This window comes from Stegodyphus dumicola, chromosome 11 (genome assembly GCF_044657685.1).
Source record: "Stegodyphus dumicola isolate Sdum_Otavi_A_Nest chromosome 11, ASM4465768v1".
Taxonomy (NCBI): Eukaryota; Metazoa; Arthropoda; class Arachnida; order Araneae; family Eresidae; genus Stegodyphus; species Stegodyphus dumicola.
In genome coordinates this window covers 105,964,412-105,979,242 of record NC_140778.1, presented here as the reverse complement: position 1 = coordinate 105,979,242, position 14,831 = coordinate 105,964,412, and the positions used below count along the sequence as shown (strand labels likewise).

The window sequence follows — 14,831 nt, the reverse complement described above, 5'->3', positions numbered from 1 at the left end:
TGTTACCAGGACAGGATTCAGAAATTTATGGATGAGTGTGTTAATGTATGCATGTATATATGTAATTACAAATGTGTATGTGTATATACATATAATGTACATACATACACACATACATTGCTGAATCCAGTCCCGATAACAAAACAGTACCCAGTATTTCCATATTAACTACAAATGACAGAGCAACTTTTAAATAATTTATGTTTTTTAATCTTCAACATTCATTCATAGATAATTGTGATCACTGTTTTCTAGCTCTACCAATCTGATCATTGGCAGGCCTACAAGTGAGTGTAATAAAGTGTTCATAAGGCCAAGCAGCATGTTGGCAAAATAGTTATGTGGCAACCCATGATGTCACCAAAAGATATTTATGTGACAACCCAGGTGTCAACGTGGCACATGTTTGTTTTGACTTCTGTACTAAGAAGATGTATACAGCTGTGTTTGTTGAGTGCCGTGCTTAGTTCTCTGATGTTTCTTTAAGCAAAAACAGATTACTGAATATATGGAGCACAAAAAAAGAATTCTTAAAAAAGGCAAGTGTTTTATTACCGTTATTTTATCCTTTTTTAATGTTACTGATTGATTGCTTTTATATGAAATTCTTTGCCCAATATAATTTTGAAAATGGTTGTTTGTTTGCCATGTAAGCTTGCAAAAAATCTGTTACCAATAAAGTTTGCAATGCTTCACCAAATCACCAACAAGTGCATGACATTTAGGTGTGATGTGTAGATAAAAGTGCCTAGTGTTAGTGCATTATAAATAAATAAAAGTACTGTGATAATTTTAAGTATTCAATGTACTAAAAAATAAGAAAAATTCATCAAAACTAAAATCAGTGTTTCTTAAATACTGAAATTTCAATTAAAGAAATTTTTTTTTTTTCAGTTTCAGATTTTTGATTGTTATGCATCAAGAACATTTTATGTTCATCTTTATTTAGTGAATACAGAATTGGTTACACATTTGATTTGGCCGAAAACATTTTAACAAAGGACTATTAATGTTTTGTACAGCAGAAAGAATAAACAGAACTTTTCCTAACAAAGCTGGGAAACTTCAAAATACTTTTGGGAAGTGGCAAATTATACAATGCAAGACTGATAACAATGTTAGATACACTCATCTAAAAATTTACATTATTCACATTTGACAATCATTGACATGTATACTCTAAAGCAGTAGTTGAGGCATTACCTTTCTTTCCAGAATTTAACCAGAACTTCTCTAACACTGGATTAATTTGATCAGTCTGAAGAAATGTAGCTGAAATAAACATATCAGACATTAAAATACTGAAATAAGCTAGACAGACAGATCAGAGTTCGTACACATTTCTAGATGTAAAATTTAGAGGATTTAATTTAATTTTTAAGGAATTTTAACAGCCAGTAATGAAAAAAATTAAGGACCTATCAGCAAAGAAAACTGAATAAACTAAATTATTTATAACTCAATTTCATTTCTGCAATACCATTCTAAGAATAAAATAAATCTCTGAGTAGGATATATTATTGTAGGCCCGGTGGCACAGTGGCTAGCGCATCGTGCAACAGCATCACAGGTCCAGGGTTCAATCCCCGGGCTGGGCAAGGTCAACTCAGCCTTTCGTTCTTTGATTTCCATCTCTTGGGTCGATAAAATGAGTACAGGTAGAGTAGACTTTAAGGTACTCCTTGTATTATGGCAAAGTTGTTGTTTCATTTATGGTAGCCTGAGTAGTTGAATGTTATGGAAACCCTATTGTGACATAATTGGGTGCATGATTCTGGGAAATTTTGAATCATGGGATGTTTTGTAAACGTTTTTGTGGTGTGTGTTAAAACCGTAGATGGATTTGAATGGGTTTGTAGGAAGAAAGGTTCAGATGGTCACTATGTGAAGTGTTCGATCAGAAAGAATACCTAGTTTGAAAAAAGTCATTTGAGTATGATTGATATTTTGACTTTTATGGGGCTCTGGGTGTACGAAGCAAACTCGAAAATCATAGTAAAAGAATATTTGCTTTTGGTAGTGCTTAAATGTAAAACATGTTTTTCCCTTTTTATGTTATATTATTGTTTGGTTTAAAATGTATTTTATTGAGATTATGTATTTTTCGTTTGCCTATATTGTAGACTTTGGTGCTCCTTTGACTTTTTAAGTGAAAATATATCGATGTGCACATGGACAAAGTAAAGGGAGTGTGCAATGCAAGTTTGTGCAATTCTGGAATTTTTTTTTAACTGAAAATAGGTCAACGTGTACATGGACAAATTTAAAAGAGTGCGCAATGCCATTTTTGTGCAATTCGCAGATTTTTTTTTTTAAGTGAAAATAGGTCGATGTGTACATGGATAAAGTCAAAGGAGTGTGCAATGCCATTTTTGAATTCGGGGGGGGGGGTTAAGTGAAAATAAGTCGATGTGTACATGGATACCAAGTTTGTGCAATTGTTTGTCTTGTTATTTGTTATTTTGGCATTGTGTAGCGGCGATTTTTGGTGCAAAAATTTTGCCTTCGCAAGCCAAAATATCGATTAAAAAAATTGCACAAAATCTGTATCCATGTACCGTCAAAAATCGCCAAGGGGTACCCTAAACTATACTTTTACCAATGAGTACAGTACAAAGTCTTTAATCCGTACTTCGGCCATTCCGGATTATAGATCATCTATTTAAATCTGGTAAGATGGCATGCGGAAATTATAAAATTAAAAATAAAAAACCGTAATTTATGAAATAAAGAGCAATTATGATCTAAAGGGTATCAAAATTTACAAAAAAAAAAAAAAAAAAAAAAAAAAAAAGCTTAATATTTATTTGTTTATTTTATTAAACATTTCTTTCAATGTAAGTTGTTTCATTTTATGTGCTAATACTTTCTCTTTAATTCTATAAACAGACATAATTTCTTGTTCAGTTACAAAGTTCCAATGTTCATGTCCCGTAATTGCTGTGCCAAGAATACCGACTAACTTGTCAATCGAAATTTTTTCGTTTTCACTAACCTCTCTGTCACTTTCTTCATACCTTTATCCATTTTTTGCAGCAATTCCACTTTTTGTTTGATGGACATCAAAAAAACTTATTTTTATACAGCTGTTCTTCTGCAATGTTCCTAATAATATTTTCATTAGCTTACATAAAATTTTAAAAAGATAAAAGTTTTACCAAAGAGCATGCATATTCATAATAAAATGTTCAACTTCAGATGCATGTAATCTTGTATTTGGTGTTATTATTCAGCCTGACAAAGATATAATTGATAACTTGAGACTACTTTATTCACTACTTTGAAATAACTTCTTTTTACAATTTCATGGCTTATCTCTAAACTGCTAAATAAAACATAATATGCATCCCATAATACCAACAGAAATCTTAAACTGGCTTTTGTATGCACAGAATTTAGCATGAGTTAAAATATACATGTGACTGTAAGTGGATTAGCCCACAGATATAAAAATTAAAGAACAAATACAACAAAAGATTTTTAAAAAATTAAAAGCAGTAAAGTACTTATTAGGATTTAATCTTTTCTTACTTCATTTAAATATCCCCACATAATTATTTCATACATAACAAATATTCACAATACACATTTTACATATAATTCTCTACTAACAAACATGATAAATATTAAACTAAAATTTACATATTTAGAATTTCCATAAAACTAAGTTTCCCAGTTCTCAGCTTTTCAATGACATAAAATTTTTATTGATTAATTAAACTAAAAAATTACAGTCTTAAAATGTTAAAGGCAGATTATAATTTCAAGAATTAAAATAAGATATATCTTACCATCATTAACAAGAGGAGTTAATCCGTATGGAGTTCTTGGTGAACATAGCAACCCATTTGGAGACTTAGGGTTGAAGTGCTCCTCAATATGCGATGCTAATTCCAAACTATATTCAAAATTAGAACAACCGCATACAGGACAACAATCGTTGGAATTTTCGTCACCTGGTGTGGCTTGAGTTGATTTTGCTGGGCTAAGAACATCATTGTGATCAACATTTACATGCAACTCAACATCACGACTGGAATCAAAATTTCTGTCACACAGTGGGCAAAGGAAAGGACTACTACCATTATTACTCAAAAATTCTGGAAAAGATGGGCTTGTGAGATCAAAATGTTGCCTGTTGACATGTTCTTGGAGTTTGGTTGGAGATTTATTAGAATAATCACATAAAGGGCAAACAGAATGATCATTTCCTCTTGGGCTTATTAATTCCTTTTTAAGTCTACCAGGATTTAAATTAAGAGATAAATTAGCTCGTTGAGGCGAACTTTCAGAAGCTGATGCATAATTGTCAGGTAAGCCATTGCTGCATAAAGAAACATCGTCCATAGAGTCGCTGGAAGAAACAGTGAACGGAATATTATCTTCAGTGGGACTCAGAAAAGTTAAATGAGTAGAATTAACATGATACACCATTTCATCGGCAGTTATATCACCCAAGTCACAAAATGGGCATGATAAAGCGCCATCGATGTGAGCGACTAATGTGTGAGATCGCATTTCTTGCTCAGAATGCACTTCTTCACCACACAAGTCACAACAATATATCAGTTCGGGATGTTTAGCAGCCATCTTCAAAAATATTTCCTATAGCAGACGATACTTTATATATTTACAGTTTATAATTTCTTAAAGCTAGATGATGCATTGAATTCTAGAGAAATATAACATAAATGTAACATTTTGCATGTAGTTCTTGAAATTTTTAAAGGCGAAATACAATTCGTATTATGCCCTTCGAGAAAATTTCGGTTCATATTCAGTTCTAAACAACTATAAACCATTTAACAGATTTTAAACTTTATTACGTTATCCTTATACTTTTTAGCGATAAAATTAACCTAACAGTTCAAGCAGCATAATTAAAGGGACAAAAAATATCACCGGTTCTAAAATAAAAAAACTTCAACCGCACGCCCTTAAGCGTAAGGAGAAATTTACTCAGCTTGACACAAATCAAGGACGTTATGGCACAAACACTTTATTGAGGCTCTGTCAGCTACAAACATTCTTCTTAGAAGAAAATTTAAAAAACTAATAATAAAATTCTCAGTTACTTATTGCTTTGATCTATAAATCAATTTAGTAAGTCTAAAAATAATCATGCAATAAATTAGCATGAGAATTCTAAGTTTTTCGGAAAATGGTCTTTATATGCCAGAAAAGTAGTTTCACTGTGACTGGAAAAAAAAAAAAAAAAAAAAAAAAAGCAGAAAATATTTTTTTTTATTAGTTTAGTGTCTGCTCTTATACGTCTGATGTGAAGGTGATGAGGTGTTGAAATGCTAGATTAAGAATAAGTTCTTTGAAAACTCCTTTTTGATGTTAATTTTGAATTATTAATTTTGTCCATACTATGATTCCGTGGTCTTCGATGATAAATAAACCAGCTGAAGGAGCCCTTTCTAAAGTCTAAGGTAATTCTATATATCTGAGCATGAATTGCATGTTTCAGTAAGCGCTACTTAATTATAACGATGACGGATTATATTTTACTTTTCCGCATGAATATTTATGATAATGGTTTATATATTAGGGGACATCGGGTTCATTTACAGTCAAGAGGAAGGTATCTAATTTTGCATAATACTAATAAATTAATTTTTTGAGTGTCATGTCAGTTATTGGTATTCAGAATGAGAATTCCTACAAATTGGAAAGTTGGCATATTCTGTTCTTGGTATTTTGATCACAGATATTTCCTAGGTATTGTATTTTAATTTTGAGGATGATGTGTAGAATGTCACGAAGTGTCAGAATCAGCTAAACTCATGCAATTGAATAAGAGCATTTTACCAAATCTTCTGAAGTTTCTTTATTAATTCTATAAATTATTAATAGAAAATATCAAAAAACTTTTAAGATGTATTTTTTGGATTACAAATTTATGACTTCGATTAGCAATATCAGTGTGCATTTTGTTTTTCTGAATCATCAGCAATTTTTCATGCACCTTCTCTAAGTTCTAAAAGACATTTAGTATGATTTTAAACATTTTTTGGCAAAAAATTGTAATAATTTTCTTTTTTTTTAATTTTTCAAAATAATAGATGTTCAAAATTGATTTACAAAATAATTTTAGGAAAGAAATCTTTTGTGTAGAGTTTATATACCGTTTACATAGAGCTTTCTATAGAGTTTCATATTCCTTGCAAATTGCTTTGTGTTATTACCTTTTGAGAATGTTTTGCAGATGAAACTTAAATGTCGTTTTACTTCCTTGTACGAAGTAAAAGGAGTACTGTTGTCGCGAAAAGTTTCCTTACCCCGCTTTTATTTTTGCAAACATTGGTTACACCCATGTACATCTAATTATACAGAAATGTTTTAAATTACAAAAATATATATGGCCTCGCAGTGTTAAGTTTAAAAAAAAAAAAAAAAAATTGGACAAATAGTGAAATCTTAATTTTTAATATGGTCTCCCATTTCGTAAACTTATGTTTGGGAAAGTTTTATATTCATTATGAAAAAATAAAAATATAAGAAGTTTGACTATGGCAAAAATTAATCGGGATATTTAATTTAAAAATTTGCATTTGATGTCATTTTCAACTTTCCTTGAGGGATCAGTAATTAAGTTAGAAGAATTTGAGGAAATAAATTTAAATAAAGTGCAACTAAAAAAGTATATAATTTAATAAATTGTACAAGGAAGTCATATGGTGTTCACATCCGATATTTTTTATAATTAGTCCAAAGGGGGGGGGCAATTTGCCCTTGAAGGACTATCATTTTTGTTTTGGTAATTTGCATCGATTCACTTTAAATGTCTGATTCACTTTTGAAATTGTTGCCACCAAATATGATCGCCATGTATTGTATTTAAAAAAATTAAATAATGAAGAATCTGCATAATTGTATGTATGTTTCTTTGCATTGTGATAAAACAACGGTACCTAGAGCCATCCAGTTTTGAATAACTACGTTTCCACCCGAATATGGGCATCTGGTAGCCCAAATTTGAAAATTTTTATTATCTATTTCATATTTTGTAAAACTTTAATGAAATTTCGATGAATAAACTTGACGATTTAAAAGCGAGCAATGGCAACACTCTGTGGGGCAAAAAACCCTTTTTATCTTCAGTGCGCGGAACTGTGTATCGGAAATTCTAATGATACGCTCATTTGAAAATTATTTTGCAATATTGCTCTTGAACTGAATTTTATGGTTTAAGTGGGAAGAACATGATACTTAATAAATGAAGGAAATGCACAAAACATTAAAACAATGCCCCTTTGGACATAATTGAAAATCTGAAACCCCTCAGATTATTATTATTATTATTTTAATCTGAACAGGGTGCTGCATTGTAGAATGATTTAAAGTAGGTTTCTTCCCCCCTTACTGTTAGTTTGAATCCTGCTAATGAGCTGGCTGCATGGGCATTTTTATGGTTTTCCTCTCGTGTAACATGTATACGAGCCGGTTCCTGTAGAAAGCCCATGAAGGCATCCCTCCTCTTAGGCAGACAGCCCTCAAGGCTTTGCCATAATCAAATAAACTAAAAACTTGAAGTAGTTTTATTGTAATGTGATTTTGTTATTTTTATTAACTAGAAGTACAGTGTTATTTATATTCATGTCAGACTGTACTGTATATGTTAAATTTTTACCTTAGTAGTAAAGTAAGCAAGGAAATAGTTCCAAGAAATAAAATTGTAAGATGTTATATCTGTAGAGTTGCAGGCTGTTTATATCATTGCTTTAGATAGTCTGTTTACAAGATAATCTGTCTGTCAACACCTGCAGATCACATAAATTTGTTGATATTATAGAAGTATTAAAAGGTCAGTTATCTATTACTTTTTTACTTTACAGAAAGCTTGAGAAATGCCAGATGCCGAATACTTGAAAATTCTAGACAGTTGAGCTTATAAAAAATACGCTTCATGGTAGAAAAACAAAATGAATGGAAGAAGTTTCTGGTCTACACTTATAAAATTATTCGCTGTAATTTTAAATTGAAAGCTTTCTCTTAAAATTATGTAAGACATTTAATATATGAAAGTGAAACCAATTATAAATTTTTGTCTTTCATATAAGTTGGTGAAGGTAGTGCCAAACTTGCACCAATCATTTCAATTAAAGTAACATGCCATGCCTATTAATGTACACTTTTCTTGATGCCGGGATCATGTAGCTTCGGAAATACTCTGGTGCATGTGTTTCATGAAAGACAGGTCTCGCATTTCAATCATTTTTTCAAAATATGAGAGAACATTATAAATACAATCAAAAGTCGTTAATTCGGACACCTATAATCCGGAATGATCTATAATCTGGACCTCAAAGCTAAAATCTTTCTGCGCATGTGCCGCGTTGACACATGCGCATAGGCGTTTACGCGTGCGCGCAAGACCTTTACGACTGCATATATGCGTTTGTGCAAGCGCAGAATACGTTTTCGCGTGCGCGTTTAATGTATAACGGACGGTATAAGCTAAAATTATCTAATTATCTATTTCAGTTAATGTTGATGATTGCGTTGTTCCTTAATCTTCGAATTGGATCCGGCTTATTATTTTTTGCAGACTGTAAGAGCAATTTTATAAAAGCTTGAACTTTCAATTGTGTCAAATAGAATTTCCGATGCTGGAGCTCCCAAAGGATCTACAAAACAAAAGTATGTTTCGATGTCCATCAAACAAAAAGTGGAATTGCTACAAAAAATGGATAAAGGCATATCCTTTGTTTATCTAACCGTTCCGAAATCTGTTTATCAATTTCACGCTGCTCTGCGCTGGGGGGGGGGACGTCGTGGCACGCAATGAACTGGAAGTTGATCTGTCAGCACTATCCTTATCTTCAGGGCAGATGTTTTTATTTTATTCGGCTTATAATTCCTTACTAAATGTAGTATTTCATCTCTATGTACTCTGTCTTTGATATGATTTAAATCAAATTTCTCGTTATTATAAATATCACGAATACAAATCAAATAGTTTTGTGGTTGCAATTTTCTAATTTCGGCTATGCGTAATGTATGCTTTACGCATGCACGCGTTGAAAGAAATGTTTAATAAAGTAAACAAATAAATATTAAGCTTCTTTTTTTGTAAATTTTGATACCCTTTAGATCATAATTGCTCATTATTTTATAAATTACGGTTTCATATTTTTAATTTTATAATTTCTTCATGCCATCTTACCAGATTTAAACTGATGATCTATAATCCGGAAAAATCGATAATCCGGAATCGCCGAAGTCCCGACGAGTCCGGATTAAAGACTTTTGATTGTAGTTATTTCCTGATATTTTTCTTCATAAAAACTAAACCTGTTCATTAAGATTTAATTAATTGGATTTACATAAAACCATAGCAGAGGTGTTATGACTATGTGGGTCATCACACATTATTGCCACTAAATTGCACTGTCTGATGCACTGTTTTTGTTTGTCGAAAACAACTACATAAAAAACATGCCTTTGACAAGTATAGAGTTGCAAAGGTGAATTCATGAAATATACACCGAATGCAATGATTGGGGAAGCATCTTCTGAAAAGAATAATGAAATTGTATTCACATTATATATGTTAGAAGCAGGGTTCTGTAAGTTGTAGTAGTTCAAAATTTGCTTTATTATGTCTTTACATGTTTGTCATTTCCATAATTTTTTTTAAAAGTGATTTTAAAATGTGCAATTATTTGAATATCCAATTATTGAGTTTTTACTATATTACTAACAATAGTCACCAATAATGTTATAACAACTGAAATGTAAGAAATTTGTATATGTTGGCAGTTGTCAATCAATCGTACTGTTTTATGTAATAAAGTGAATTTTCTTTGGTTCCCAGGAGCTTTGTAGAGCTAATGCAATTCTACAGTCCTTGAATCATATTCCTTTTGAAATTGGTATTTTCTTATCTTTTTTTTTTTTTTGTGTGTGTGTGTGTGTGTGTTGCATCACCATTGTTTATCCTTTTTCACATAAAGTACCAAATCATGTATATTAATGTGCTTTTTTTTTAAGGTAAAGATAGTACAGTCAAAAGTCGTTAATTCGGACACCCATAATTCGGAATGATCTATAATCCGGACCTCAAAACTAAAAACTTTCTGCGCATGCGCCGCGTTGACACATGCGCATAGGCGTTTACGCGTGCGCGTAAGACCTTTTACGACTGCGCATATGAGTGTGCGCAAGTGCAGAATACGTTTTCGCTTGCGCTTTTTATGTATAATGGACGTATAAGCTAAAATTATCTAATTATCTATTTCAGTTAATGTTGATGATTGCGTGGTTCCTTAATTTTAGAATTGGATCCGGCTTATTATTTTTTGCAGACTGTAAGAGCAGTTTTATAAAAGTAAGCTTAAACTTTCGATTATATCAAATAGAATTTCCGATATATATTTGTTAATATGTAAAGGATCTAAAGCGAAAGTATGTTTTGAAATCCGAAATCTGTTTATCAATTTCACGCTGCTCGGCGGGGGGGATCGCCGCGGCGGGCGCGTAATGAATTGGAAGTTGATCTGTCAACACTATCCTTATCTTCAGCGCAGATGTTTTTATTTTATTTGGCTTATAATTCCTTACCAAATGTAGTATTTCATCTCGATATGCTCCGTCTTTGATATGATTTAAAACAAGTTCCTCATCATTATAATTCGCTTTCGATAGCGAAGAAAGTGACAGAGGTTATTGAAAACGAAAAAATTTCGATTGACAAATTAATCGGTGTTCTAGACACAGCATTTATAGGACTTGAACAGCGGAACTTTGTAACTGAACAAGAAATTATGTCTGTTTAATAGAATTAAAGAGAAAGTATTATCACATGAAACGAAGCAACTTACATTGAAGGAAATGTTTAATAAAGTAAACAAATAAATATTAAGCTTTTTCTTTTTGTAAATTTTGATACCCTTTAGATCATAATTGTTCTTTATTTCATAAATTACGGTTTCATGTTTTTAATTTTAGAATTTCTGTATGTCATCTTACGAGATTTAAACTGATGATCTATAATCCGGAAAAATCGATAATCCGGAATCGCCGAAGTCTCGACGAGTCCGGATTAACGACTTTTGACTGTATAATTTTTAAAATAATTCACTGCCCACTGTTCTGTAGAAATGAGGTTTGAAGTTTTAACAACTTTTTCAAAATGCAAGGAGAAATATAGCAATAACACTAATTTATATAAAAAAATAGCTTATCGAGAATTAATCACAGTTTTATCAAATGAAAGTGCAGATGTTAGAGTGTGTTGTTATATCACACATAGTGATAAATCATGCTGCTTGGCAACAGTTTCACAGTCAATTGAATATTATGTAAGTAACCAAGTTTTCATTGAATCACGAAAACCACCATTTTGTTTATGACTTCTTGTCATCTCATCTGCAGCTAGAAAACTGCTTTTTATAAGGCTTATTTATGAAAAAAATGTCATTAGGCTTATTTATGAAAAAACTTTATTGAGGTGTTGTATGATAGTCTAAAAAAAAAAGTGATTTGCAGGGTCTTCAGAGCATTTTTAATTGACCTCAAGAAATGAAAATCTAAGAGGTGTGGTGAATATGGGAGGGACACCCACCATGTACAAAAGTCTTTGGCATTCATCAAAATATGGGCCTGAGCATTGTTATATTGAAAGACAACATTTGGGCAGTTGGTCGGTTCTGTGCACTTTGCTTCGATTTTTATTTTTAAAACTGAAGTTTGAGAACAGTATTTTCCTCATTGTCTTGTCTTAATTTGTGGCAACAATTGATAATACAGTAAAAGTCCAGAAATCTGCAAAGCTTGGGATCTGAGGTTGTGTGGATTTTAGGACAGAAAAGATAAATCATAATATTGAGACTAAAAGTGCAAAATAAATAAGATTTAATTATTAGATACATTTAATTAAATTATTATATTATATATATATAAATTCATTATATTATATTATTCATTGTATTTTATGTACAAGACAGTATCAAGGTTTGCCGATTTCGCCTCATGCAAAGATTTCCGGTGTTAGAATCACTGTTGCTGTAAAATTTCAACAGCTTTTCTTTATTTTTCCGTATATCATGCACAGTCCGTGTCGCAATTCCATACGTTTCTGCTATAAACCAAGGGGTAGCACCTGCCTCTATCTTTTGCAAAATTTCCGCTTTTTGCATTACCGTCAATGCAACATGTTTATGAGTTTTTCAATATTGCAAGCAGTAAAATCATGAGTACGTTTCTTATCTGTCATTGTATTAAAAAGCTGAAATTAAAAATATTCTTAATTTCTCCACAAAATATCCGGATTAAAAAAACGGCAGCACTAAACAATCTCGTGAAATAAGAAAGCTCAGAAAATACATAAATGTGAATCAGGAACTTGAAAGAAGAGTTGAGTGAATTATCTGCTTTTTTACCTCGATGCAGATTGGAGGGGAAAAAACTTTTATCATGATGTCAATAACTTGGTATTTCCCTTATGATTCATTATTATTTGGTAATTATGACATCATGTTGCGGTTTCTGGAACCTATAAACTGAATATTTATATTTTGAGAAGCAATGCAGATTTCAGGAGTTGGCGGATTTCAGGTTGACGGATTTTTGATATCTGACTGTATACATTTCCTTTGTAGTTTCACCATTCTCAAAGCATTGTTTTTTTTGGGGGGGGAATGCAGTTCTGTTTTTGATGTTACCAAAAGTGATTTATTTGAATCATCCGCTGGTCTGTAACATTATTGTATAGTGTCTACTTCTCATTCTCATCATTAGCCTCTTTTTTTTTTTTTTTTTTTTTTTTAAGAAATTGGGTTTCCCCCCCCCCCAAAGATACACATACTAAAACTTCAGCTAACATATTCTTTTCCCTAAGTAGGGGGTACCCATACTTCTTCATGTGTGATCACTTACTGTACTTTTTTAAGTGTGTAGTCTAGCTGATAGTTTCTGAACTGTATAATATGAATTTTTATAAATGTATAATGTGGATTTTTAAAGATAGCTGCTTCTAATAGGTGTTAGTTCACAGCAGATGGTCCTCCTAAGTGAATGTCATCATTACTGCTGAAATTCCTACATTTCTCAAACCACTTTTGAGCTTTATCATCAGAAACAATGCTTTGTCCATATACAGTGGTGGCCAAAATTGTAGACACTTTTGGAAATTTTTATGTTTTTGAACTTTGTATGCTTATAGAAAATGTTACGTTTTGCAAAATGCAAACTTGTATATATCATTTTAAAGAGAATTTATTACTGAATTCGATACAAAACACAAAATTCAATTATTTGCAATACAAAAAAAGTTATATGTACTCAATCAAATGTTAGTAACTGCCAGTAGAAGCTGACATCATGTTTACACTTGAAACAGTTCATTATTGTGCTTTGTTCTGTAGAAGGAAGACCTGTTTCTTATACACTGCAATTACAAGTAGGAATTTTTGTAAAAAATTTTAATATTTAGTCAAGAATTAATGACATCAAATAAAAGAGTAGATTGGACACCTAGAAAGAGATGTAATATTATTGTGTTACGAGAAAGTGTTCTTTCCTGTGCTGAAACTGCAAGACAGGTGGATGGTTCAGTGACTACATCTGGAGTCCAAAAGTTTCGTTTACGATATCAGGAGACAAATTCAATAAAAAACAAAGGAAAAGGCCGAAAAAGGTGCACCACATCTATTGATGAGAGAAGAATAAAAAGACTATGTCTCCAAGATAGAAAAATGTCATCAGCGGGCATCAGAAGTGATCTGAATGATGCTGGTGTTTCTGTCAGTTCAAGAACAATCAGGAGAAGATTAACAGATGTTGGACTGAGAGGTAGAATTCCACGAAAAAAGCCTCATCTTAATTTTCAATTGATAAACAGATTTCGGAATAGTTAGATAAACAAAGGATATGCCTTTATCCATTTTTTGCAGCAATTCCACTTATTGTTTGATGGACATCGAAACATACTTTCGCTTTGGCAGCATTGGAAATTCTATTTGACATAATCGAAAGTTCGGGCTTACTTTTATAAAATTGCTCTAACAGTCTGCAAAAAATAATAAGCCAGATCCAATTCAAAGATTAAGGAACAACGCAATCTGCAACATTAACTGAAATAGATAATTAGATAATTTTAGCTCAACTTATACCATCCGTAATACATTAAACGCGCATGCGTGAACGTATTATGCGTAAGTGTTGACACATGCGAAGAAAGTTTGTAGCTTGGAGGTCCGGATTATGGGTGTCCAGATTAACGACTTTTGACTGTATACAAGTTTGCATTTTGTGAAACGTAACGTTTTCTATAAGCATACAAAGTTAAAAAACATAAAAATTTTCAAAAGTGTCCACAAGTTTGGCCATCACTGTACAGCACGAATTTTAGAAGCAGTGTGACTTATCTTTTTTTTTTTTTTTTCCTTAAGTAAAATGGGTGATTTTTGGATTTTTTTGCTTTCTCAAATTCAGAATTCCTGGATTTATGAAAAAACAGACTCATTATTATTATTATTATTTAAATTTTATTATAGAACAAATTTATCATTCAGTGATTATAAAAATTTGGACTATGTAAAGTTGAGTGAGAAATCAAACTTCTGTTAAGAGCATACTGACTTTGCTCAGATAAGAAATATATATTATTCTTATACAAAAAAGTTATTTTTGCTGTTTGTGTTATACAGAAACAGAAAAAACTAAACCATTTTGGGGAAGATTTGTCTGAAGTATTCATACTAAAAGAAGGAGGAAAATTAAAATATGTCTTATTGATTAAACTGATTAAATATGTTTTAACTTGTTTTCAGGGACCCACTGTTGGAAAATGCATTTATTTCTATGAATGGTGTTAGACAGAA

General features: G+C 31.7%; 2 protein-coding genes across 4 annotated transcripts in view; one reads left to right on the top strand and one right to left on the bottom strand.

Moving 5' to 3' along the window:
- Nucleotides 1-4,956, bottom strand: part of LOC118181437 (zinc finger-containing ubiquitin peptidase 1-like) — a 51,143-nt gene extending 46,187 nt beyond the window's left edge. The window contains exons 1-2 of the mRNA XM_035350585.2: nucleotides 3,792-4,956; nucleotides 1,204-1,272 (exon numbers count right to left, since the gene is read on the bottom strand). Coding sequence (XP_035206476.1) covers nucleotides 1,204-1,272; nucleotides 3,792-4,590 — 868 coding nt within the window. The 5' untranslated portion in view covers nucleotides 4,591-4,956. The remainder of the gene's footprint in view (nucleotides 1-1,203; nucleotides 1,273-3,791) is intronic.
- A 284-nt stretch (nucleotides 4,957-5,240) lies between these two features.
- Nucleotides 5,241-14,831, top strand: part of LOC118181435 (uncharacterized) — a 111,716-nt gene continuing 102,125 nt past the window's right edge. For 2 of the 3 annotated variants that reach the window (XM_035350583.2, XM_085827042.1), the window contains exon 1: nucleotides 5,241-5,435. The gene's annotated coding sequence lies outside the window, so the exon portion shown is untranslated. The remainder of the gene's footprint in view (nucleotides 5,436-14,831) is intronic. The other variant, XM_035350584.2, reaches the window with a different exon arrangement.